The 25696-nt window shown below is 48.2% G+C and overlaps 2 protein-coding genes and 1 long non-coding RNA gene across 5 annotated transcripts in view; 1 reads left to right on the forward strand and 2 right to left on the reverse strand.

Moving 5' to 3' along the window:
• Positions 1–237: 237 nt before the first annotated feature.
• On the reverse strand, positions 238–12366 carry LOC106910129 (uncharacterized). Its single transcript, XM_088003545.1, is given in 12 exon segments — positions 238–623; positions 728–875; positions 1320–1399; positions 1483–1565; positions 3989–4173; positions 4403–4532; positions 4609–4747; positions 4830–4893; positions 5006–5094; positions 5158–5268; positions 12087–12236; positions 12355–12366. Coding segments are annotated over 12 exon segments (1356 nt in total). The 3' UTR covers positions 238–458.
• On the forward strand, positions 8237–10880 carry LOC106910132 (uncharacterized). Of its 2 annotated transcripts, none has more exons than XR_015762149.1 (2): positions 8237–8919; positions 9355–10880. It is a non-coding gene; the product is annotated as an uncharacterized LOC106910132 (long non-coding RNA). The 2 variants fall into 2 exon arrangements; XR_015762148.1 differs by having other exon boundaries at positions 9826–10880.
• Positions 12367–12412: 46 nt separating the features above from the next.
• Positions 12413–25696, reverse strand: part of gpatch1 (G patch domain containing 1) — a 13525-nt gene continuing 241 nt past the window's right edge. Inside the window, exons 2-19 of one of the 2 annotated variants that reach the window (XM_088003312.1) lie at positions 25350–25455; positions 22742–22876; positions 22394–22479; positions 20085–20245; positions 19903–20000; positions 17958–18022; positions 17366–17828; positions 16544–16623; positions 16259–16475; positions 15115–15390; positions 14778–14992; positions 14592–14707; positions 14435–14523; positions 13993–14120; positions 13576–13927; positions 13059–13156; positions 12870–12985; positions 12413–12787 (exon numbers count right to left, since the gene is read on the reverse strand). In XM_088003312.1, coding sequence (XP_087859438.1) covers positions 12754–12787; positions 12870–12985; positions 13059–13156; positions 13576–13927; positions 13993–14120; positions 14435–14523; positions 14592–14707; positions 14778–14992; positions 15115–15390; positions 16259–16475; positions 16544–16623; positions 17366–17828; positions 17958–18022; positions 19903–20000; positions 20085–20245; positions 22394–22479; positions 22742–22876; positions 25350–25419 — 2799 coding nt within the window. In that variant the 5' untranslated portion in view covers positions 25420–25455 and the 3' untranslated portion in view covers positions 12413–12753. Of the gene's footprint in view, positions 12788–12869; positions 12986–13058; positions 13157–13575; positions 13928–13992; positions 14121–14434; positions 14524–14591; positions 14708–14777; positions 14993–15114; positions 15391–16258; positions 16476–16543; positions 16624–17365; positions 17829–17957; positions 18023–19902; positions 20001–20084; positions 20246–22393; positions 22480–22741; positions 22877–25349; positions 25494–25696 lie in introns of both variants that reach the window. The other variant, XM_088003313.1, reaches the window with a different exon arrangement.

Below are 25696 nucleotides of genomic sequence, written 5' to 3' on the forward strand. Positions count from 1 at the left end.
TGACTCTTTGACGACCAGAACGTCATTTCCTGTTTCCTGTGATGCCACTCATGAGACGCTGGCGACTGATTGGGCAGCCAGCACAGCCCTGTTTCCTTCAGACCAATCACACAGACCGGTGCAGAGGAAGCCCCGCCCCCTGGTCATTGTAATTAATCTGTATTTATATTATTGAAAGATTTTATTCATTTTATTTTCTCACTTCCAAACCTAAAATGAAACAAAGTAAACAAAAACGATGTAAATTAGAAAAATGTTCAAATTTAAACCTGAAAAGAACAGCAGGTCAAAGGTCAAAGTTCAGAGAAAAAGGATTGAATGGGTCATGTGACACAGCATCATCATGTTGTTCTGAAGGCTTCGAAACCATGGTAACGCATCATGTGACATCCCCGGGCCCATTCGAAGATGTACATAGCAAACATGGGATGCTCACTCTGCTCCTGTTTCTGAGCTCATCAGACGTCGCTGCGCTCTCCACCAATCGGAGGAGACGGGCAGGGTGACGGCGGTGGCTGGAGGCGGAACGTGGGCGGAGCTTTGAGGCGGCAGAAGACGCAGCGCGTCAGCAGGTCAGAGGTCAGCAGTCTGGACACCGGGAACGGCCTTCCACACTCTTCACACTGCAGACAGAGACAGCGAGAGAGTCGTCATGGCAACCACAGAAGAGCTAGTCCGCCATGTTGGTGAGCAGAACCAGAACCGGGTCACCAGAAAACGTCCTCACCTTCAGGATCTGGACCCCTGTTCCCTCTCCGCTTTTGATCTGCATCACCTCGGGGATCTGCTCCACGTTCTGCACATCCCACAGCCGGACGCTGCCGTCCTGCAGGTCAAAGGTCAAAGGTTAACGCGCAGCAAAGCCGAAGGACAGCCTAAAGCAGGGGTGTCCAAAGTGGGTCCTCGAGGGCCGGCATCCTGGATGTTTTAGTTCTCTCCCTGGTTTATCACATCTGAATTACATAATGGCTCATTAGAAGGTCTAAGAAGACCATTGACATGCTGAAAAGGTTCTTACTGCCACCAGGGAGAGAATAGAACCTGCAGGGTGCCGGGCCTCCAGGACCCACTTTGGGCCCCCTGGCCTAAAGTATTCACACCCATTCAGAAGAACCAGTGATCAGAAACATGCTGCAGCCAGAGGGGGCGCCACTGAGCGCTGAATTCAAAGACATGCCACACTTTTCAGATTGTTCAAACCCATGTTTCACTTCTCAGCTCTGCTCTGCCTCCTGCTGGTTAAAACAAAATACTGCAGGCTGACGAAAAGATCAGGCGCTGTGAATACTTTCTAAGAATCCAGCTTGTCTTTAAGAAACAGGAAGCCAACCTTGGAAGAAGAGACAACCAGCTTCCTGTCAGCGCTGAGAGACACGTCCGTCACCCAATCAGAGTGGCCCTGGAAATAAACACACATCAGCTGATCTACAGAAATCATCAGATATTGGTCTCCTCAGGAAACACGCGGCGGGTTCTCGTCACCCTCAGAACCAGAGTCCGGCAGAGCGAGGACGGATCCCACAGCGCCACGGTCCGGTCGTAGGAGCCAGAAACCAGCAGGTCAGCTGAGGAAACCCAGAGGGGACAGGAAGGACCAGAAACTGTCCATTATCAGAACCAGAACCCAGTTACCAGAACTGGTTTAGTCCGTCATCAACAGACACCTTTTACCGGACGTTCCCGTTATACTCAGTGTTTTCAAAAATGATGGAGGCACAAAAACTGTTTCAGAAAGAACTCCAGATTTCTCTGTTTGGATGCAGTATTTCATCTGAGGAGTCCCTGAACGCCTCACCGTCCTTTAAAGCCTCACCGTCCTTTAAAGCCTCACCGTCCTTTAAAGCCTCACCGTCCCCTAACGCCTCACCGTCCTTTAACGCCTCACCGTCCCCTAACGCCTCACCGTCCTTTAACGCCTCACCATCCTTTAACGCCTCACCGTCCTTTAAAACCTCATCGTCCATTAAAGCCTCACCGTCCTTTAACGCCTCACCGTCTTTTAACGCCTCACCGTCCTTTAACGCCTCATCGTCCTTTAAAGCCTCACCGTCCTTTAACGCCTCACCGTCCTTTAACGCCTCACCATCCATTAAAGCCTCACCGTCCTTTAAAGCCTCATCGTCCTTTAAGACTCACCGTCCTTTAACGCCTCACCGTCCTTTAACGCCTCATCGTCCTTTAAGACTCACCGTCCTTTAACGCCTCACCGTCCCCTAACGCCTCACCGTCCTTTAATGCCTCATCGTCCTTTAAGCCTCACCGTCCTTTAACGCCTCACCGTCCCCTAACGCCTCACTGTCCTTTAACGCCTCACCGTCCCCTAACGCCTCACCGTCCTTTAACGCCTCATCGTCCTTTAAAGCCTCACCGTCCTTTAACGCCTCACCTTACTTTAACGCCTCACCGTCCTTTAAAGCCTCACTGTCCTTTAACGCCTCACCGTCCTTTAACACCTCATCGTCCTTTAAAGCCTCACTGTCCTTTAACGCCTCACCGTCCTTTAACGCCTCATCGTCCTTTAACGCCTCATCGTCCATTAAAGCCTCACCGTCCTTTAACGCCTCATCGTCCTTTAAAGCCTCATCGTCCTTTAAAGCCTCACTGTCCTTTAACGCCTCACCGTCCTTTAACGCCTCACCGTCCTTTAACGCCTCATCGTCCTTTAACGCCTCACCGTCCTTTAAAGCCTCACCGTCCATTAACGCCTCATCGTCCTTTAACGCCTCATCGTCCATTAAAGCCTCACCGTCCTTTAACGCCTCATCGTCCTTTAACGCCTCATCGTCCTTCAAAGCCTCACTGTCCTTTAACGCCTCACCGTCCTTTAAAGCCTCACCGTCCTTTAACACCTCATCGTCCTTTAACACCTCATCGTCCTTTAACGCCTCACCGTCCTTTAAAGCCTCACTGTCCTTTAACGCCTCACCGTCCTTTAACGCCTCATCGTCCTTCAAAGCCTCACTGTCCTTTAACGCCTCACCGTCCTTTAAAGCCTCACCGTCCTTTAACACCTCATCGTCCAGTAAAGCCTCACCGTCCTTTAACGCCTCATCGTCCTTTAACACCTCATCGTCCATTAAAGCCTCACCGTCCTTTAACGCCTCATCGTCCTTTAACGCCTCATCGTCCTTTAAAGCCTCACCGTCCTTTAACACCTCATCGTCCAGTAAAGCCTCACCGTCCTTTAACGCCTCATCGTCCTTTAACGCCTCACCGTCCTTTAACGCCTCACCGTCCTTTAACGCCTCACCGTCCTTTAACGCCTCATCGTCCTTTAACGCCTCACCGTCCTTTAACGCCTCATCGTCCTTTAACGCCTCACCGTCCTTTAACGCCTCACCGTCCTTTAACGCCTCATCGTCCTTTAAAGCCTCATCGTCCTTTAAAGCCTCACCGTCCCCTAACGCCTCACTGTTCTTTAACGCCTCACCGTCCATTAACGCCTCACCGTCCTTTAACGCCTCACCGTCCTTTAACGCCTCACCGTCCATTAACACCTCATCGTCCTTTAACGCCTCACCGTCCTTTAAAGCCTCACCGTCCTTTAACGCCTCACCGTCCTTTAACGCCTCACCGTCCATTAACGCCTCACCGTCCTTTAACGCCTCACCGTCCTTTAAAGCCTCACCGTACTTTAACGCCTCATCGTCCTTTAACGCCTCATCGTCCTTTAATGCCTCACCGTCCATTAACGCCTCATCGTCCTTTAACGCCTCACCGTCCTTTAAAGCCTCACCGTCCTTTAACGCCTCATCGTCGTTTAACGCCTCATCGTCCTTTAAAGCCTCACTGTCCTTTAACGCCTCACCTTCCATTAAAGCCTCACCGTCCTTTAACGCCTCACCGTCCTTTAACGCCTCATCGTCCTTTAACGCCTCACCGTCCTTTAACGCCTCACCTTCCATTAAAGCCTCACCGACCTTTAATGTCTCACCGTCCATTAAAGCCTCACCGTCCCCCAACGCCTCACCGTCCCTGAACGCCTCACCGTCAGCAGACAGGACGCAGCAGCTCACACTGCCCTCATGGCTGCCCTGCAGCGCCGTGCCGCCATTCGACCGGAACTGCCCCCCCTGAAGGTCCCACAGCTTCAGCGTCTTATCCCATGATGCCGTGCACAGGAAGTGCCCGTTGCCGTTGAAGCAGCAGCTGGAAATCACGTTGCTATGGTTACTGAGGGAGAGAGCAAACACAGATGATGAGAGATCTGGGGTACTTTCTATCGCCATGGAAACCATTCTGGTTCTGTAAGGTTGTCCTTGTTGTTCCTCTCCACTGTCACCACATGCTTGTTCAGGTTGAGTGAAGGACATAACTTTCTACTGAACCGGACCTGAGAGGTTCTGATGGAGAGAAGGGACAACAGCGCCTCCTAGAGCACAGAGAACTTCGCTGCACCAACCTGCAGATGGACATGGTCGTCCTCTTGGCCTGCAGGTCCCACAGCTTGATGGTCCGGTCTGCAGACACTGACGCCACCCGCTGGTCAGGAGGGTCGAATCGGACCCGTGTGATGGTGGAGCGGTGGTGGTCTGCGGGGGGACAAGAGCGGCGCATGAACGTCTCATGGGGACAGGTGGAGTCCAGTGTGCTGGGACGCCATCTTACTGCTGATGCGATGCAACATCTGGCCACCGGAAGCGCCGCAGACGTAGACGGTGTCCTGAGGCTCGGCGGCGCAGACCAGTAGCCGACCGTCAGATGAGCAGCTGCAGGACGTCAGCAGGCCGTCCAACTCCGTCTCCCACTGGACAGACAGACCGGAAACGGTCAGCAGGCCGTCCTCCCAGCAGGGGACGGTAGGAGGACAGGAGGAGGACAGCAGTTACCAGGACACGTCCCGTCTCCAGGTCCCAGGCCACCATCTTCCTGTCCCAGGACACCGTCACCATCCTGACACACACACACACACACACACACACGCACACACACACCTTAAGGTCTGCGTGTTATTCTGGATTAGTGTAAATGATCAGACTCGAGCTGTAGGAGGTGTGAGCCCAACCTGTTGTTGTTTGGGATCAGAGCACACTCAGTGACTGTTCTGCTGTGAACTCCAGCAAACAGCCTCAGAGGCCGGCCACTGTCTACATCCTGTAGAGGTCAGAGGTCAGCGCAGAGTCACACAGCAGGAACGAATGGAGAGCAGCAGTTTACCCAGAGGATGGCGCTGCCGTCCAACGAGCAGCTCAGGATGCTGCGGTCGCTGCAGCAGAACCGGGCTGCGGTGACGTCATCGCTGTGAGCATGTAGCACCTTCACTGGAACCTGCAGCACAAAACCAGTTCAGACTGAGAGCTGCAGCACAAAACCAGTTCAGACTGAGAGCTGCAGCACAAAACCAGTTCATACTGAGAGCTGCAGCACAAAACCAGTTCATACTGAGAGCTGCAGCACAAAACCAGTTCAGACTGAGAGCTGCAGCACAAAACCAGTTCATACTGAGAGCTGCAGCACAAAACCAGTTCTGACTGAGAGCTGCAGCACAAAACCAGCTCAGACTGAGAGATGCAGCACAAAACCAGTTCAGACTGGGGGATGCAGCACAAAACCAGTTCACGCTGGAACCTGCAGCACAAAACCAGTTCAGACTGGGAGATGCAGCACAAAACCAATTCAGACTGGGAGCTGCAGCACAAAACCAGTTCATACTGAGAGCTGCAGCACAAAACCAGTTCAGACTGAGAGCTGCAGCACAAAACCAGTTCAGACTGAGAGCTGCAGCACAAAACCAGTTCATACTGAGAGCTGCAGCACAAAACCAGTTCAGACTGAGAGCTGCAGCACAAAACCAGCTCAGACTGAGAGATGGAGCACAAAACCAGTTCATACTGAGAGCTGCAGCACAAAACCAGTTCAGACTGAGAGCTGCAGCACAAAACCAGTTCATACTGAGAGCTGCAGCACAAAACCAGTTCAGACTGAGAGCTGCAGCACAAAACCAGTTCTGACTGAGAGCTGCAGCACAAAACCAGCTCAGACTGAGAGATGGAGCACAAAACCAGTTCATACTGAGAGCTGCAGCACAAAACCAGTTCAGACTGAGAGCTGCAGCACAAAACCAGTTCATACTGAGAGCTGCAGCACAAAACCAGTTCAGACTGAGAGCTGCAGCACAAAACCAGTTCATACTGAGAGCTGCAGCACAAAACCAGTTCTGACTGAGAGCTGCAGCACAAAACCAGTTCAGACTGGGAGATGCAGCACAAAACCAGTTCAGACTGGGAGCTGCAGCACAAAACCAGTTCAGACTGGGAGCTGCAGCAGACCAGTTGAAGACCAGCTGACTTTTCTTGCTGCAGCATCAGCACCTGATCAGCTTCTTCTGTTGCTTCATGGAGTCGAAACAAAAGTGGATACTAAACATCGTCAGCATCAGGAATCACTTTAATGCAAAGTTACATGAAATGCATCATTATTGACAGAATGGCCGTTCTGACCTTCAGCGGGTCACTGAAACCAAACAGGGTGAAGCTGCAGGAAACCCTCAAACGCCTACGAAGCTGAAGTTGGTTTCCAATACTAGCTTCCAATAGCTAAAGGGCGATTCCACTTAATTTTTCACTACTTTCTGCTACTTTCCGCATCTTTAATCAACACTAGTTTAAAAACTACTACAGCTAGACACTTCAAACCTGGACTAGATTATTCTTCTCTAATAGCAGAATATTTAAAACCATGTTTGGGATTTGTGAAACCTTTTTCTGATTTGTGAAAACTCAAGAAAGTTTGAAAATCACAATTTTTTGGCATCTCTTTCATACTAGAACTGCTCTAATTAAAAAAACTACAACACCTAGACACTTCAAACCTGGAATAGGTTGCATATTCTTCAAGCAGAATATGTAAAACCATGTTTGGGATTTGTAAAACAGTTTTCTGATTTGTGAAACTTCCAAAAAGTGCGATATCACCACTTTTTGTTTTTATCTCGGTCACACAAGAACTGCTCTAATTGGGGCCTGCCCATAGAAATGCATAGGGAGAGCAGTGACTGACTTGCAAAGCAGGTCATTCACTGCCTCCATGCATTGCATGGCAGGCACCTATTGTTCTACACCCAATAAAATCTCTCTTTATTATTTATTATTTATCTTTATTATTGCGCAGCAAGGCAGTTCATTAACATTAGCACAAACATTAGTATTTCACTGCCCCCCACTAGTGCACAGCCTTGCGTGCATTAGCATTAGCCTTTTACCTAAAATAACCTATTTGTTAAATTTCTTAATTATTTGCCATGTTTAGTATACTGAATGGAGTAAGTCAATGACAGAGAACATGCTAATGATGGCCCACATACTAGTCTTCATGCTAACATTAGCATTTTGTCAAATTTTAGTTTATGCATTAAGTTTTACATACTGAATGGTACAAGTACAGCTTAGTCCACATGCTTCTGACTCTCCACAGGTTATTGACTACATTGTAGCTTTCTTTAGCATTAATGCTAATTTTTAGCATCAGAACACTGGGTCCAAACCGACGGGCACACTTTGGCAGGCCCCATTTAAATTTCTCCAGGAATTTTCTAGTTCCAAATCTACAACACCTAGACTCTTCAAACTTGGACTAAATTATTCTTCTCTAATAGAATATTTAGAATCATGTTTGTGATTTGTGAAACCTTTTTCTGATTTGTGAAACTTCACTTAACAGACCCCAGCAAAAGATCTGTCCTTCCAACAGCCATCACCATCTACAATAACTCTTTGAAAAATTAATGAGCTACACCAACATTTTATTTCCCATTAGGGTTAATAAAGTGGTTTTGAATTAGAATTGAATTTGAAAAAAAACTGCATGGAACATATATGAATAGTAATCTGATCTTTAGTGAAGTTTCACAAATCACATAAAGGTTTCACAAATTCCAAACATGGATTAAAATATTCTGCTATTAGAGCAGAATAATATAGTCCAGGTTTGAAGAGTCTAGGTGTTGCAGTTTTGGAGCTGGAGTGACCAATATCCAAAAAATGTCCGAAATCAGCCTTTATTTAAGTTTCACAAATCAGAAAAAGGTTTCACAAATCACAAACATGGTTTTAAATATTCTGCTATTAGAGCAGAATAATCTAGTCCAGGTTTGAAGAGTCTAGGAGTTGTAGTTTTTAAACTAGAGTTGATTATAGATGCAGAAAGTAGTGAAAAATTAAGTGGAATCGCCCTTATGTATTGGAAGCTAGAATGGGCTATATATGTTATGCCACGAGAGGTGGTGACGTATTTCCGTTTGAGTTTATTCCACATAGGTTGGTTCCGGGTCCTGCTTGCTCCTATTGTTTTTAGCCAAAGCTGCAAGATCTGTACCATGAAAAAGACGCAAAACTTAAAATATCTGTGAGCTGCTGGTACAACGACTGAGTTTTGTGGTGTGCCGTTGTGTCCAGTAATTAGCCGGTACCATCCGGTGCTTAGTTTTTTCATTTTCCAGCTGATATCAAGGCGACAGCGGACTGTAGCCAAAACTTAGCCACTACAGCTAACACGCGGTTTGTAGCTGCCTGCTATTTCAAAGCTTGAGGATATTGAAGATCCAGCGTCAGAAATGGGAAGATGGGGGATATAAAGGGAGTTGTACGTGGTTCGTTTAGTGCACAGGTGTCAAACTCCAGTCCTCGAGGGCCGGTGTCCTGCAACTTTTAGATGTGCCTCTGCTGCACCACACCTGAATAGAATAATTAGGTCATTAGCAGGACTCTGGTGAACTTACCTACACAAGGAGGAGGTAATTAAGCCATTTCATTCCAGTGTTTTGTACCTGTGGTACATCTAAAAACTGCAGGACACCGGCCCTCGAGGACTGGAGTTTGACACCCCTGGTTTAGTGGAATAATTTGTTGGAGGAAAATAATGCCGGAGGAAATCCACTGCAACGGGAACAGGCTGAGAACAGAGGCAGCGATTCGGCACAAGGTAAGTCAATATGTGTGTTGATGCATTTGTGTTATATGGAGTATGAAATTATTTTTAGGCAGCTCTTTAGTTTTTGTTTCTATGACATATATAAAATACATTTAACATGCAGTCGGAGCGACGAGCCCCTCCGATACTGAGCAGGTAATTTAAGAACAGCCGAGAGCAGCAACGCTTCAGCCCGATCCAAACCACACAGGTAGTCGGTCAGATTAAGGTCCAAAACCTTCAATTTACAGCCGTTTAACTTTCACCGATCCACATGAAAAACCCACAGAACAAATGGTACAAATCACGTATTTCCCAAATACCGAACATATGACATCTACCTTTGCTGTTTCATAATTATAATCCACATTAGAGTGAATTTTTCCACTTGGCTGCTATCATCTGTTCTTGCGTTACCCAACGTAATTTCTCTTTTTTCCCTCTGAGATTCTGCTTAGAAAATGAAGTTATGAAGTTACATCCTCCTGCTGCTTTTTGTTTTTAAAATGGTAAATTTAGGTTTGCCTTGACTTTTATAAACTAATGCCTCTATGCATCATTTTTTGTATTACTGTTGGTACAGATATCAGCTGAACACTGTGCTTTGTCTGCTAGTAGTTTAAATTAATTTCAGCTGCACACTTTCAAAAGAGTATTCAGATTTTAACATGCATTTCTAAGTAGTATTTTACTTCACTCTTACTCAGTGACTTCAGTGTTGTTACACCTCTGAAACAGTTTTTGCAGTTTCTTTGTGATACCAGAACTATTTCACTTAAACGTTTAATTTCCTGAGATATTGTCAATTTATTTTCAAGCAAAACTCTCAAAAAGAGCCGAGGATTTATTAGTTTTGATTATGTCGTTCAGCTAAATATGGACGCTTATTGTCTTTTTTGTGTGTTTTTAATTTTTCAGGTTTGCGTCGCAACACCTCGTGTTTCTGAGCCATGATCACAGTGCCGATTACCTTTCCAATGGATCCAAGCACCTGGACCTGCTGATGGCGTCCATCAGTCCACGGATCATCACAACGTGGACTAACTTTTTATTTACTTGGTTAAACTATGATCTTGAAACTGGAGCACCAGATATGCAAAAATCTTCCTGCAGACTTTGTTGGTTACCCTGACCTGCAGTCATCCTGGACGGGGCTGAGCCGCTCTTCCTCTCTCCTCTTCCTCTTCCTCTCTCCTCTTCCTCTCTCCTCTTCCTCTCTCCTCTTCCTCTTCCTCTCCTCCAGAGTGACGAGTTTTCATCACCAGTAAAGGCAAACAGGTCTGATGTCTGATTAGCTGCTAGAAAGTATCTTATATATTCACTGTTCATTTTGTTATCCTGTTTGTACCTACAATAAAATTGAATATCATTTGTAATACTCTACATTTTACTAACCTTTTTTCCCCATTTCTCAGTTTTTATGTTATATCAAGTATTTACATGTAGATCAGGAGTGAGATGTTAAAATGCAACACTTTTAGGTAATACCAGTAAAGAAATGTGAATATTAAGCAATATGTAATTAGTTATATAATTTAATATACTGAATAAGGCTGGACGATATGACTTACAAGATTTTTTTCATACCAGATTTGATTTTAATCGATTCCTCCCGTCCTCAATTCCTATAATAAAATCACAGAAAATACTTTCAAAAAGTGCCTTTATTTCAACCATCTGTTCTGTGAGTTGTATAAAGGAGCATAACGGTCAGGATACAAGATTTTTTAACTGCAAAATGCAGTCATCGTTACAGCAGAATAAAGATGCAATTTTATAACAATGTCTTAAAATTACAAGAAGTTGTTTTAATGAGAAATAAAGATTCAGATTGATCTGACTAACCAGCTCAGTCCATGTGGTTCTGACATTTGTCAGTAATCAACAGGATGTACATTTCCACCTCAACTGACCAGGTAAGCATTAAGGTAAAAATAAAAAATAGAGCAAATACTGTAAACAAAATGGAAAAAGCAACTGATAGAAATACTTTCTATATAAAGAAAAACAAAAACGTTAATAGCAGGAGAAAAGTTGTTGGCAACATTAGCTGAGCCGATCTCTCCCTCCAGGAAGCCATCAAACAGAACTCTGTCCAACTCCAACTATAATAAAGATTTAAAAAAAGAAAGAAAACAGGAAGTTAAAATAACAATGCCACTTTAATAATTCAGATCTAATGCGTTCTGGAATCTATTATTGATATTTTACAAATTTCACAAATCAATTAGAAGGTTTCACAAATGTTTTATTTATTCTGCTGTTGGTACAGAATAATCTAGTTAGGTTTGAAATGACTAGGTGTTGTAGTTTTTAAAAGCTCAAGATGGTGAAAAATTAAGTGTAATCGCCCTTTAGCTATTTTCCGAATTAGATGCTACATTGGGAAGCTAACTTCAGCTTCGACTGATAGCTTGGACACAATATAGACAGATCTCTATATGTTTATATAGATATATATCTATAAAGCATAGATATGTAGATTCCACACTGCACAGATAATCAAACCACTGAACGTTTACATAGCACCTTTGTAAGCTTGTCCCTGTTAGCTACGTCAGACATGAGGCATTATGGTGAATACAAACGATTTATTAACTTACCTTTGAAGTTATTGTGAAGTTTTGACACATCCAGTTTAAATCCTTTGTTGTTGTTGGAGCGTTTCAGGACGTCTGAATAATTTTATAGGCATCATTAATAGTCCTGCAGCGACTGAGGAGCCACTGTTAACATACTGCTGCCTGCGCACCGGAAGCAGGCTATGTGGAAAAAAAATGCGGAAGTGCTAAAACGGAAGTCCGTGGCATATACCCCATTGGAAACCAACTTCAGCTTCGTCAAACGCCTCACGGCTGAGGCACCAGAGATCCTTGATGGAGACAGGACGCTTCACTCTAATGGACTTCAGCCAAAGGTGTCTGCACTGGGGGGGGTTCACTAACTTTTTCCTCAAGTATGAACACACATTTTCTGTTAAACGAATAAAAGGTGAAATCTTTTTTTTTTTTTTTACCAGGAATTCAATCCTTTCTTTTGTTCTTTCAGAGTGAATAGTTTGTTTCGAGATGATTGGAATTCATTCAGTTCAACCTTAACATAATTTTGTTCACAGATGCAGAAAAAGCGGCCCTGAATGTAACTTTAAGCTAAAGCTAACTCGTACAGGTAGAAGTCACCTGAGACTCTTCGCTCCACTCTGCTCCTTCGTCCTCCTGCGGGCTTCCTCCTCCTCCGGGAGGCTGCTGCACTACCACAGGCTCCAGCTTTAGCCAAGTTATTTCTAATAAAACCCTAAACGAAGATAAAAGACCGTGAAGCCGACGAAGCTACTTGTTAGCTGTTGCCGTAGCGACGTGTTTGAGATGGTGCGTTCAAGAGCCGTGAGACAAACTGTTCAGACAGCTGTACAAATAGGAAATATAAAAAAAAAGTTATTTATAATACGTATGCATACATATTTTAAATGTTTACATCTAAAATACATTCTTAAAAATATTCCATATCTGTGTCATATTTTTTATTTTATACTTTTACATATGTGTTTATATATTTATATTTTTCGCTATCAGAAGGTTCTTCCAGCCTTCAGCTCTTCCTCCCTCCAGGAAGCTGGAACTCCTCAGCCTGATAGAGAAATCTCTGACCCAATGGGAATGCTTCAACCTGGTCAGGTGAAAGGAACTGACACATCACAGCTGGACTCCTCTGGACCAGAACCCAGAAGAACCAGGTTTGCTCAGTGCACAGCAGGACACTGCAGAGTCCAACTGACCATGAAGGCACCACCACCACTCAGATGATTCAAGTGTTTATTAGACAGCAGAAGAAGAGAGGCTCTGGGGGTCACCAGGTGTTCAGGGTCCGGATGCTCTTCAGCCTGGAACCAGGTCAAAGACAGGTCTGGTTAGAACAAGATGGGCTGGTCCGACAGAACCCTGAAGCTCTCTGTGACCTCTGACCTTCTCAGCAGGTCGTCTGTGGAAGGCTGAACGCCTTCGCTGTCCTCAGAGCTGCTGGACTCCTCCTCCCGACTCTTCTTCTGCTGCTTCGCCTTGTGCTTCCTGTGTTTCTTCTTCTGCAGAAACAGAGAGAGAAGCTGAGGCGGGGCCCGCAGGAGCCGATGCGCTCTCTTCTTCATCTTCCTCTACCTTCTTCTCCTTCCTGTGTTTCTGCTGCTTCTTCTTCTGCTTCTTCTCTTTGCTCCTCCTGCTGCTCCTCTGGTAGGCGGCGATGGCGCCTCCTGTGGCTGAACAGGAGAACAACAGGCAGACGTTTTAAAGGGGCAGTGTTCTGTTTTCCAGCACATAGTTCCATTTTAGAACAACTATTTTACTGTCAGTTATAAAAATTCTTTATATATCAAATACTACTTCCTGTTTTAACATCATGAAATTGGGCCTCTGTCTCTTTAAGAAGCTCCTGCTCTTCCTGAAGCTACGCCTCCAGGAAGACATCCAACATGGCTCCTCTATTAACCCTTTAACGTTTTTACCAGCGTTGCTCTGAGCAGCAGCTCCTATAATGAGCTCAGCAGCTGTTTGCTAATTGCTGCTGGCTAGTCTGAAGGAGCTGAGAGGGGGAGGAGCTGCGCCTCAAAGGCGGGGCTAGGTCCACCCAGGCGTTTAGCAGCTGAATGGTTGCCATGGAGATTAAAGGATTTCTCACCGTCAGCTGCTGAAGGAGGCGGCAGCTTGGGTCCAAACTCCTCGTCTTCCTCCCGGCTTGGCATCTGGGAGGAAGAGGAACTGAGAGCCAGAGGCATGCTGGGAAAATCCACAGGGGACGAGAGGACAGGACCTGCAAGGCGGCTGGAGGACGAAGAGGAGGCAATGCCAAACAAATTCACCGGTTCTTCGTCTCCCTTTGCCTCCTCGTCTTCATCGCCGTCTTCCTCTGATGAAGAGGAGGACTTCTCCTCGGAGGAGCTGATGAAGATGGCTCTGAACAGATCCATAGGCGGCCGTTCTTCCTCCTCCTCCTCTTCCTCCTTGGCTGTGTACGGCTCTGCTGGCGGCCCCTGCAGGAGAAACAGAGGTTATGGTCCAGAACCAGGAGCAGAAGCAGAAACAGAAGCAGTCGGACCTGAGGAGGAGACGGGCGGTGATCTGGCGCCGGCCCGGAGGGTTCGGACCCGGCCTGGTTCTGGGTGTGGCCCGTCTCCTTGGAGATGTCCCACCTGGACTTTTTCTCCTCCAGAGGCTTTGGAGGAGCTGCAGAGCCACAACAGGACAAAGTGTCGGCACCCTGTGAACTTGGACCCGGCCAAGAGCAGATCTGCTTGGCAGCATCATGCTGTGGGAAGACGGACTCAAAAACCTGAGACTGGGGTCAAAGGTCAGGACGCGGCCTAGTTAAACTCCAGACATGACTGGTGCTGCAGCTAACACGGGTTCTACTGGGTTCTGACCCTGCCACACTACGTCACAGAAAACCATCTGAGGCTTCCTGATGGATCAGCGCTGCATTCGGATCCAGAACCGGCTCTGAGGCGTCAGAGATCCGGTTCCAGACCGGCCGGACCCACCTGCCACCTCCTGGCGCTCCGAGACCGTCAGGAAGTCGAAGACGGAGAACTTGTCCCTTTTGACCTTCGGTAGCCCGACCAGGGCCGACCTGGGGACCAATGAGAGTCAGAGCTCAGCTCCAGTCTGGTTCTGGTCCGGTTCCTGTCTGGCTCTTACCCGGGATACGGGTCGGGGACGTTGAACCTCTTGCACAGCAGCCGGTCCGGATGCCACTCCAGAGTCTCTCTGGTCAGCTTCCCAAACGTCCTGCTAGCCGCCTGCTGGCCGTCGCCCTGGCAACCAGACAGAGCGGTGAGGGGGAAGAGGGCGAGGAAGAGGAGCTGAGGAAGAGCGGCGCCCTACCTGCTGGTCGCGGCCGGCGTCCCCGGCGTCCACGGCGTCCCCGGCGTCCACGGCGTCCCCGGCGTCCACGGCGTCCGGCTGCTGGGCGCGGGTGAAGCGGGACGACAGCGAGGAGGAAGACGGCCGATACAAGATGGAGGCCCTGAGGAACTCCTCACGCTCGCGGCCGCGCTCCCACTCCGTCATGGCCGGGTCCAGACTCTGCTCCAGGGCGCCTGCGGGACACGGGACCCGGTTCAGGCCAGGTCCGACTCAGAACCACCAGAACCTGCTGGCTGACTCAGGTCAACAGGTTCCCCAGGTAGCTGCGCTCGGTTCTGACATCACTTCCTCCTACCTGTGTCACCCTGCTGCAGACGGCTCAGGTAGCGCTCATAGCGCGCCTGCTTCCCCGGCGTTTTCTCAAACGGCTTGAAGCTCTGCGAGGAAGAGGAAGAGGAAGAAGAGGAGCCTCTCCAGGCCACCAGCGCCTCCTGCTGGAGGCCGGAGAGGGGCGGAGCCTGGGACGCGTCCTGGGAGGGCATCTGGGCGGCGGCGGTCCGGAGGCTGAGCAGGCGCTGACGGTCCTCAGGTCGCAGCAGGTCCATGACAGAACCAGGTCCAGAACCAGAACCTGAACCGGGTCAGAGACGGGACGTTTACGGACCATCACACCCAACACAGGGCAACTGCGCGATGACGTCACCCTGACCATGTGACCCAGGGCAGATTGTAGTGAAAAATTTAAAGATGGCTACATGATTATGAGCGAATCGATGCATTAGTCCAATGATTCCCATGTAATGATCAAACCCTGCGAACGTCTCTGGCCTCGGCGGTAAATTGTTGCTTCGCTCCGTGTGTTTGGAATCTGATCTGTAACCAAGCAGGTTACTGAATGAATGAAACTGTCGCTGAGTTCGGCTCCAGGTCTGTCTACTGACTGCGTTCAGTCGAATAAATACTGATTAGAATATATTCTGTCTCTGGCTCTTTGGGTTTGAAACAGGTTTTGTTAAAGAACATTTTCCACAACAAGATCTAGAGCACATAGATCTCCTCCAGCACTGCATCCTAGATGCTCAGTCAGAATGAAATCTGATGAGCTCCACTGATGCTCCAGCAAACCCAGGAAGTATTCATATCCTGCTGGGGTTTACCGTGTTACTCATTTTAATGAACATTTCTGCATTTCTGTTTTTATTTTATAGTAAAAGTCTGTTAAGCGCATTAAAAATGTTACAGGAATAATCATTATTAAATATAGAGCTAATTAAATGTGGCTCATTGAGTGACAGCAGGACCTGGATCGGGTTCCTGACCCGGCTTTTCCTCACACACTGCAGAAACATTTCAACGCTGCAGCTCGCTCCTTTTTTCAGCACTTCTCAGGCTTTTAGGTTTTAATGTTTTCATTCATCAGAACTTTTATTTGCTCTCAGTTCATCTGATGTGGCCTGTGCTGCCCCCTGCTGGTTTTACAGGAGCGCTGCATGCCTCACCTTGCAGGGCGTCCTCTCCCAGCAGCGCCCCCCTCTGGCCAGAGTCCAGCTGGTGGCGGCTGCCCTGCTGCGCCTCCTCCTTCACCATGTGACCCCTGGAGCTCCTGAGGGCCTCGGCCAGCGCCGGGCTGACCCCACACAGCCTGGACACGTCCACTGGAGGACGGAAGAAATGGACGGGACGGTAGTCTCTGGGGAGGTTTGGTGGAGGGAAGACCTGCGGAGGGACAGAGGAGTCAGGAGGAGTTTCCTCCACGAAGAGACGGCGGCAGGGTGCAGGCTGACCGTTTTCTGCTCCAGAGGCTTCTGGGCCAGAGTGAACCCGTCCAGGATCTTCCCCAGGTACGCCGCGTCTCTGGTTCTGTCTGCCAACAGAGTGAGAGCAGCGGCCATTTATATCACTGCTCATCATTTATAACGTTCATCATTTATGAGTGGCACTTTGTGGACCTGCGGCGAGGACCCAGGCCTTCCTCTACGTGGGCCGTGTTTAACCCCTGCACCACCGCAGCGCCTCCATTTACTGCAACATTTATCATGATAAACTTCTTATAAGACTTTGATTCATTGTCAATAAATTCTGATTAATGTTATTTAAAACCTGCCCTTATTGTTAGATTGTGGCTTTGACAGTTTTTCTCCATCAATAAATGTTAAAATATTAAATGTTGAACATTGTGAGCATGTTTGATGCGGCTGTTACCACTTGATGTGCCCAGAGTCCTACGACCAGCAGTGGTAGCAAACCTCAATCTGATTATTAGTCTGACTTTGGTTCAGACTCGGATTACAGCAACAGCCAATCTATACTCATTATCTACATTCCTGTCACCCAGACGCTGCATTCGTTAACAATCAGGCTGTTTTCTCAGGCTGGAACCGAAAAAGCTTCAGCTCAACATTCCTTTTGTTCTCTACGAGTCCTGTCCTCCTGTCTCCTCACCTGTCCTCCTGTCTCCTCACCTGTCCTCCTGTCTCCTCACCTGTCCTCCTGTCTCCTCACTTGTCACCTCACCTGTCCTCCTGTCTCCTCACGTGTCCTCCTGTCTCCTCACCTGTCCTCCTGTCTCCTCACTTGTCCCCTCACCTGTCCTCCTGTCCCCTCACCTGTCCTCCAGGTGTACTGTTGTGGAGCCGTCCAGCCGTACAGTCCGTCTCCAGGCTCCTCGTCTCTCAGCACCGTGTCGTATCTGGACATAGAGTCTCTGTGATAGACATCTTCGTCCTCGTCCTCCAGCGCTCCCACACCGAACGCCTGCAGGTCAAAGGTCAGGTGAACACCGGCCGGGTCTCCACCTGTTAAAGCCTGAGGAGGGTTGAAGCCCACCTGCCCGGCGACCCCTCCCTTCCTAGACCCTACGGGTCGGTCTCCAAACAGCCGGCTCCGGGTTTCGGACTGGGGTTGGAACAGGTGGACATGGCGGTCCGCGTCCCGGCCCGGCAGCGCCAAGCCCGGGTCCAGACCGCGGTACCCCAGGCCCTGCACCCCCAGCCGGGGGCTGAAGTCCACTGGAGTCACATCCTTAGGGGCAAAGGTCACGTCCTCTGGAGCAAACTCCTCATCATCCTCCTTAGCAGAAACAGATCAGGAAGTGAACAGGCTGAATGAAACAGAGAAGAAGAAGGAGAAAGACACGAATGCCAGAAACTCCAGAACCTCCATCTGTTCTGGTCCAAGACTGAAGAACACTTTGATTACCTCTGACTCTTCCGAACCAGCAGGGGGCGGCGCACAGCCGTAGGTTTTACAAACTCCGGCTGTCACTAAGATAAAGAAGAACATTAAGACATGGATGGATGATGGATGGATGGATGGATGGATGATGGATGATGGATGGATGGATGGATGATGGATAATGGATGGATGATGGATGGATGGATGATGGATGGATGATGGATGGATGATGGATGGATGGATGGATGGATGGATGATGGATGGATGGATGATGGATGGATGATGGATGGATGGATGATGGATGATGGATGGATGGATGGATGATGGATAATGGATGGATGATGGATGGATGGATGATGGATGGATGATGGATGGATGGATGGATGGATGATGGATGGATGGATGGATGATGGATGGATGGATGATGGATGGATGATGGATGGATGATGGATGGATGATGGATAATGGATGGATGGATGGATGGATGATGGATGGATGGATGGATGATGGATGGATGGATGATGGATAATGGATGGATGGATGGATGGATGATGGATGGATGGATGATGGATGGATGGATGGATGGATGGATGATGGATAATGGATGGATGGATGGATGGATGGATGATGGATGGATGATGGATGGATGATGGATGGATGGATGATGGATGATGGATGGATGATGGATGGATGGATGATGGATGGATGGATGGATGGATGATGGATGGATGGATGATGGATAATGGATGGATGGATGGATGATGGATGGATGGATGGATGATGGATGGATGATGGATGGATGATGGATGGATGATGGATGGATGGATGGATGATGGATGGATGATGGATGGATGGATGATGGATGATGGATGGATGATGGATGGATGGATGGATGGATGGATGATGGATAATGGATGGATGATGGATAATGGATGGATGATGGATGGATGGATGATGGATGGATGGATGGATGATGGATGGATGGATGATGGATGGATGATGGATGGATGGATGATGGATGATGGATGGATGATGGATGGATGGATGATGGATGATGGATGGATGGATGGATGATGGATGGATGATGGATGGATGATGGATGGATGGATGATGGATGGATGATGGATGGATGGATGATGGATGGATGGATGATGGATGGATGATGGATGGATGATGGATGGATGGATGGATGGATGGATGATGGATGGATGGATGATGGATGGATGGATGATGGATGGATGGATGGATGATGGCTGGATGGATGATGGATGGATGGATGGATGATGGATGGATGATGGATGGATGGATGATGGATGGATGGATGGATGGATGGATGATGGATGGATGGATAATGGATGGATGGATGGATGGATGGATGGATGGATGATGGATGGATGATGGATGGATGGATGATGGATGGATGATGGATGGATGGATGATGGATGGATGATGGATGGATGATGGATAATGGATGGATGATGGATGGATGATGGATAATGGATGGATGGATGGATGGATGATGGATGGATGATGGATGGATGGATGATGGATGGATGATGGATAATGGATGGATGGATGGATGATGGATGGATGGATGATGGATGGATGGATGATGGATGGATAATGGATGATGGATGGATGGATGGATGGATGGATGGATGGATGATGGATGGATGATGGATGGATAATGGATGATGGATGGATGGATGGATGGATGGATGGATGGATGGATGGATGGATGGATGGATGATGGATGGATGATGGATGGATGGATGATGGATGGATAATGGATGATGGATGGATGGATGATGGATGGATAATGGATGATGGATGGATGGATGATGGATGGATGATGGATGGATGTATCGTAGTGAGTTGTAGCATCGTATCCATTATTGCATCAGGACCAGCCGTGGTTCTGATTGGACCTCCTGAACGTCTCCGTCAGAGCCCGGGGTTCTGTGCGCACCTGGCAGCTGGCGCCGGGGTTTCCTCTTCAGGCGCGGCCCGACGCCCTGGCCCTCCTTCCAGCCCATCCGGGTCAGCAGCTCCACGCCGACGGACGACCTGGGAATAGAACCCGCAACCTTCCACCGTCATCACATTTGGCTCCGCGGGGCGCGGCGGCGACCAGCAGGGGGCGGCGCCTACCTGGCCGGAGCGATGAGCTCTTCCAGCAGCGAGTCCCCAGGGATCAGCGCCGCCTGGGCGCCAACGGCCCTCGCCTTCTCTGCAGTCGGGTCTCTGCGGCTGGACGAAAACTCCTGGCTGGTGGTGATCTCTCTGGGGGCGATGCCGTGCTCACCAAAGTCCTGCCGACCGGCCAGACACGGACAGACAGGGAGACAGGGACAGACAGGGAGACAGGGTCAGCACTTCTTGGTGTCTGAATCCATCATGTCCCTCCTGACCAAGTCCGTCTCCAGTCCGTCCCCAGTCTGTCCCCAGTCCGTCCCCAGTCCGTCTCCAGTCCGTCCCCAGTCCGTCTCCAGTCCGTCCCCAGTCCGTCTCCAGTCCGTCCCCAGTCTGTCTCCAGTCCGTCTCCAGTCTGTCTCCAGTCCGTCCCCAGTCCGTCTCCAGTCTGTCTCCAGTCTGTCTCCAGTCTGTCCCCAGTCTGTCTCCAGTCTGTCTCCCAGTCTGTCTCCACTCTGTCCCCAGTCTGTCTCCAGTCTGTCTCCAGTCTGTCCCCAGTCTGTCTCCCAGTCTGTCTCCACTCTGTCCCCAGTCTGTCTCCAGTCTGTCTCCCAGTCTGTCCCCAGTCTGTCCCCAGTCTGTCTCCACTCTGTCCCCAGTCTGTCTCCAGTCTGTCTCCAGTCTGTCCCCAGTCTGTCTCCAGTCTGTCTCCCAGTCTGTCTCCACTCTGTCCCCAGTCTGTCTCCAGTCTGTCTCCAGTCTGTCCCCAGTCTGTCTCCAGTCTGTCTCCCAGTCTGTCTCCAGTCTGTCTCCAGTCTGTCTCCACTCTGTCCCCAGTCTGTCTCCAGTCTGTCTCCAGTCTGTCCCCAGTCTGTCTCCAGTCTGTCTCCCAGTCTGTCTCCACTCTGTCCCCAGTCTGTCTCCAGTCTGTCTCCCAGTCTGTCCCCAGTCTGTCCCCAGTCTGTCTCCACTCTGTCCCCAGTCTGTCTCCCAGTCTGTCCCCAGTCTGTCTCCCAGTCTGTCTCCAGTCTGTCTCCCAGTCTGTCCCCAGTCTGTCCCCAGTCTGTCCCCAGTCTGTCCCCAGTCTGTCCCCAGTCTGTCCCCAGTCTGTCTCCAGTCTGTCTCCCAGTCTGTCCCCAGTCTGTCTCCAGTCTGTCTCCCAGTCTGTCCCCAGTCTGTCTCCAGTCTGTCTCCCAGTCTGTCCCCAGTCTGTCTCCAGTCTGTCCCCAGTCTGTCTCCAGTCTGTCTCCAGTCTGTCTCCAGTCTGTCCCCAGTCTGTCTCCAGTCTGTCTCCACTCTGTCCCCAGTCTGTCTCCAGTCTGTCTCCAGTCTGTCTCCAGTCTGTCCCCAGTCTGTCTCCAGTCTGTCTCCACTCTGTCTCCACTCTGTCCCCAGTCTGTCTCCCAGTCTGTCCCCAGTCTGTCTCCACTCTGTCCCCAGTCTGTCCCCAGTCTGTCTCCAGTCTGTCCCCAGTCTGTCTCCACTCTGTCTCCAGTCTGTCTCCACTCTGTCCCCAGTCTGTCTCCCAGTCTGTCCCCAGTCTGTCTCCACTCTGTCCCCAGTCTGTCCCCAGTCTGTCTCCAGTCTGTCTCCCAGTCTGTCTCCAGTCTGTCTCCCAGTCTGTCTCCAGTCTGTCTCCCAGTCTGTCTCCAGTCTGTCTCCCAGTCTGTCCCCAGTCTGTCTCCACTCTGTCTCCCAGTCTGTCTCCACTCTGTCTCCCAGTCTGTCTCCACTCTGTCTCCAGTCTGTCTCCCAGTCTGTCTCCCAGTCTGTCTCCCAGTCTGTCTCCAGTCTGTCTCCAGTCTGTCTCCAGTCTGTCTCCCAGTCTGTCCCCAGTCTGTCTCCCAGTCTGTCTCCAGTCTGTCTCCAGTCTGTCTCCAGTCTGTCTCCAGTCTGTCCCCAGTCTGTCTCCAGTCTGTCCACAGTCTGTCCCCAGTCTGTACCCAGTCTGTCTCCAGTCTGTCTCCAGTCTGTCTCCAGTCTGTCTCCCAGTCTGTCCCCAGTCTGTCTCCAGTCTGTCCCCAGTCTGTCTCCAGTCTGTCTCCCAGTCTGTCTCCCAGTCTGTCCCCAGTCTGTCCCCAGTCTGTCCCCAGTCTGTCTCCAGTCTGTCTCCAGTCTGTCTCCCAGTCTGTCTCCAGTCTGTCTCCAGTCTGTCTCCCAGTCTGTCTCCAGTCTGTCCCCAGTCTGTCCCCAGTCTGTCTCCAGTCTGTCTCCAGTCTGTCTCCCAGTCTGTCTCCAGTCTGTCTCCAGTCTGTCTCCCAGTCTGTCTCCCAGTCTGTCCCCAGTACAGACTGGAGTCGGTCTAATGGAGACCCTCTGCGGTTTACCTCCTCATCCATGAAATCCTCAGGTCTGGCATGGTGTTTTTCAGCTTTCTGTTGCCGTGACGACACAAAGGTTGATGGGGTCCAGCCTAAGTTTAAGACATGATCAGGAATCTCTGTCCTCCATCAGAACCACAGTCTCTTAGTTTCCATCGTTTTAACAACATTATTACTTTAAAATTATTTACAACACAAATAATGAAGAATAAAGCATGAAATATTTTTTCATTTGATGTTTGCATATGTAAACTTGAACTTGGTCACAATATGTTTCTTCTTTTTATGTCCTTAATTTTCTGTTAATTCAAATGAACCCAAACATGAGCGGTTCTACCAGAACGGGGTTCTGACCTTCCTTGGATCCGACCGTGTTGAAGTATCCGGCTGAGAAGCCTCCAGTGAAGGCCCCGTGGAACCGCTGGTACCGCCCCCTCTCGTCCTTCACCGTCTGCTCGTGCAGCGGCACTGGCTTCTTCAGAGGCTCGTCTGGAAACGCAGGCCGGGGTTAGCAGAACAGTTCTGATCCAGGACCAGCTGGAACCTCAGCAGCAGGGCAGAAGGCCGTTCTGCTGGAGGTTCTGGACGTAGTTCCAGTGGAACCAGCGCCCAGTTTCAGTCCAGGAGGCAAACTCCCCGTCACCTTTCTAAGCCAGGATTAAAAGTTTTATAAAACTGACTGAATTTATTTGAATATGATGATTCAAAGTACCAAAACAGCCATAAATATACCAGATTTAGCAACATGCTAATTTGCATCCAAAGCCGCATGAAACAAACATACAAAAATAACATTAATATCATAAATAAAAATAACCAATGAAACTTCTATGGGTCAGGTAGACCTATTTATGTGCCTTTATCAAAGTGTTTGTTGTGTCTTTTAAAATGTTTACAAAGCTAAATCCGTCATAAAACAGTAACTGACAGGACGTTCGTAAAAGTTAAAAAGGTTCAATAATCTGACAAACCATGCTTTAAGCTGGTGGTTGGAGGACAGACAGGTGGCGCTACAGCTAATGTTAACAGGTTGAGTTCCAGCTCCTACAACCTTTAACCTGTCATTCACAGGTTGTCATTCACAATGACAGGGGTGTCAAACTCCAGTCCTCAAGGGCCGCTGTCCTGCAGTGTTTAGATGTGCCACAGGTAAAAAACAGTGGAATGAAATGGCTTAATTACCTCCTCCCTGTGTAGATCGGTTCTCCTGAGCCTTGCTAATGACCTAATTATTCTTTTCAGGTGTGGTGCAGCAGAGGCACATCTAAAAGTTGCAGGACAGCGGCCCTTGAGGACTGGAGTTTGACACCCCTGTCACGAGAGGACCCAAATTTGGGTCCTCTCGTGAATGACAGGTTAATTGATAAAACATTCTGGTAAAAGGAAGATTTTCTAAATTGAACCCCACAGCGCCCACTGCTAGAGCTTGGAAATAAATTCAGGAGTAGTTTCTTTTTTAAACGAGAAAACTACAATTTAAACAAGTTAAAACTTACAATGAGATTTTTATCTCAGTAAAACCAAAATATCTTGTATTTTTAATAAGAAAAATCCCCACAAGCAAGACTTGTGGGGATTTTCAGACGCTGTTAGTGTAACAACTTTAGAAAATGTGCTTTTATTTTTATTATATGGTTTGAAATTTCACCAAATCCTGATATAACAAAAAGAATCCTATTTTTGTTATATCTTGATGTAACAGAGAGAAGAGCTCGTGTGTCTGTGATGGTTGTATGTATTTTTGATTTTGTTTGGAGCCACCTAGTGGTGTGATGAGTGACTGCATGCAACGGGTCCGTCAGGCAGTCTCGCGGCTTCCCCACCTGAATGCTGAGCGCTGGTGGAGGTAGGTGCGAGAGAGGCAGCTCTCTGCCAGCAACCTGCAATAAATAACAACCAGCAACTCCTGTTGCTCTGTAATGTTTAGGTTACCATAAAGAACAGTAACAGTATGCACCGCTGACATTAGGAAGAAACAGGACAGTCAGAGAGAGGTCCTTTGATCTGTGTATTTTTATGTCTTATCAAAACGAGAAAGTTTCTCATTTGAACGAGAAATGTCTCCTGATTTACTCCCAAACTGGCATCCAATCAAGTCTATAAACATATAACATTTATAATGTGTTTTAGTGATGAGATGCAAACTAATTACCATGTTGTGAAAAAGTCTTCAATGTGTGATAAAGTCATGCAGCCTCAATTAACCTATTTGAAATATTGCAGATTAAAGTTTTCAATTTACTTTTACATGTGTTTTTTAAAGGTGAGGTGAGTCCAAATTTAAATCAAGTTATTTAAACTGGGTTACCAGTTAATCCAGTTCCTCTCCCTCCAGAAATACAATGCTAAGGCTAGTTAGCATGGCCATGTCTTCCTGGAAAGGTTTGTCTGACTTTCTAGGAAGACAAACCGTTTTCCTGGAAAGGCATGCTGTTTCTTCACCACTAGCTCATTCAGCAGCATGTACATTAGAGTGATTGACAGCACTAAGAACCTCTTCCTCCCTCTGATTGGTTGTTTTTGACCCGGAGCGGTCCACTTCTGCGGATGATAATAGCAGGACTGGGAGGAGGTGGAGGAGCTTGATTTTCGCACAGATGATCCATATTATGCTATATTGTCACAACATGGTGACAAATTTAACAAATGTGTTTAAAAATTATACAAAAGTTACATACGAAACACATATGAAACACATTTACTAGTTCTGAATCGAACCGTCTGGAGCTTCAGATGTTAATCTGAGGACACGTAGTCCTCAGTCTGAGGGACATTTTCATTTGAAGCAGGAGAACCAGCTCTGGCTTCTAATCTCAAGGTTCGGTTCTGTCTGGTTCAGCTAGCAGCCTGCTAGCTTAGTCTCCGTAAATATGTCTTCCTCCGGTTCTTCCGGTCATCCAACACCCTGCAGGAGTTCATGGAGGGGGCAAACGTGTGACGGAGCTGTTGAACCGGACCTCACCTTCTTCCAGAGGCTCCAGCGGAGTCCCGAAGCTCACAAAGTCCTCCTCGCTGTCGCTGACTGCCGCCATGTTTGCATACAACTACGGCCTCCACAGAGGGACAAACTTCACAGAGGAAAGCGTCAAAACAACTGAATGAGAAACTGCGACATCTCATGATTAAAGTCACCAAAAAGTTACAACTAAATTAATAAAAATGAGGTAGAAATTGTCTTCTCTTCCCTTAGAGTGTCATTTATTATCATTTATCATTTGTTTAAATTCTCAGTTCTTTAAATCAGCCTAAAATGTTGTTATTTATACGCTTATTCAAGGATCGCTACGTCTTCCACTCCATATGAGGGAT

The sequence above is a fragment of the Poecilia mexicana genome, unplaced genomic scaffold, assembly GCF_051168715.1.
Source record: "Poecilia mexicana isolate PSO_F unplaced genomic scaffold, ASM5116871v1 scaffold_23, whole genome shotgun sequence".
NCBI lineage: Eukaryota > Metazoa > Chordata > Actinopteri > Cyprinodontiformes > Poeciliidae > Poecilia > Poecilia mexicana.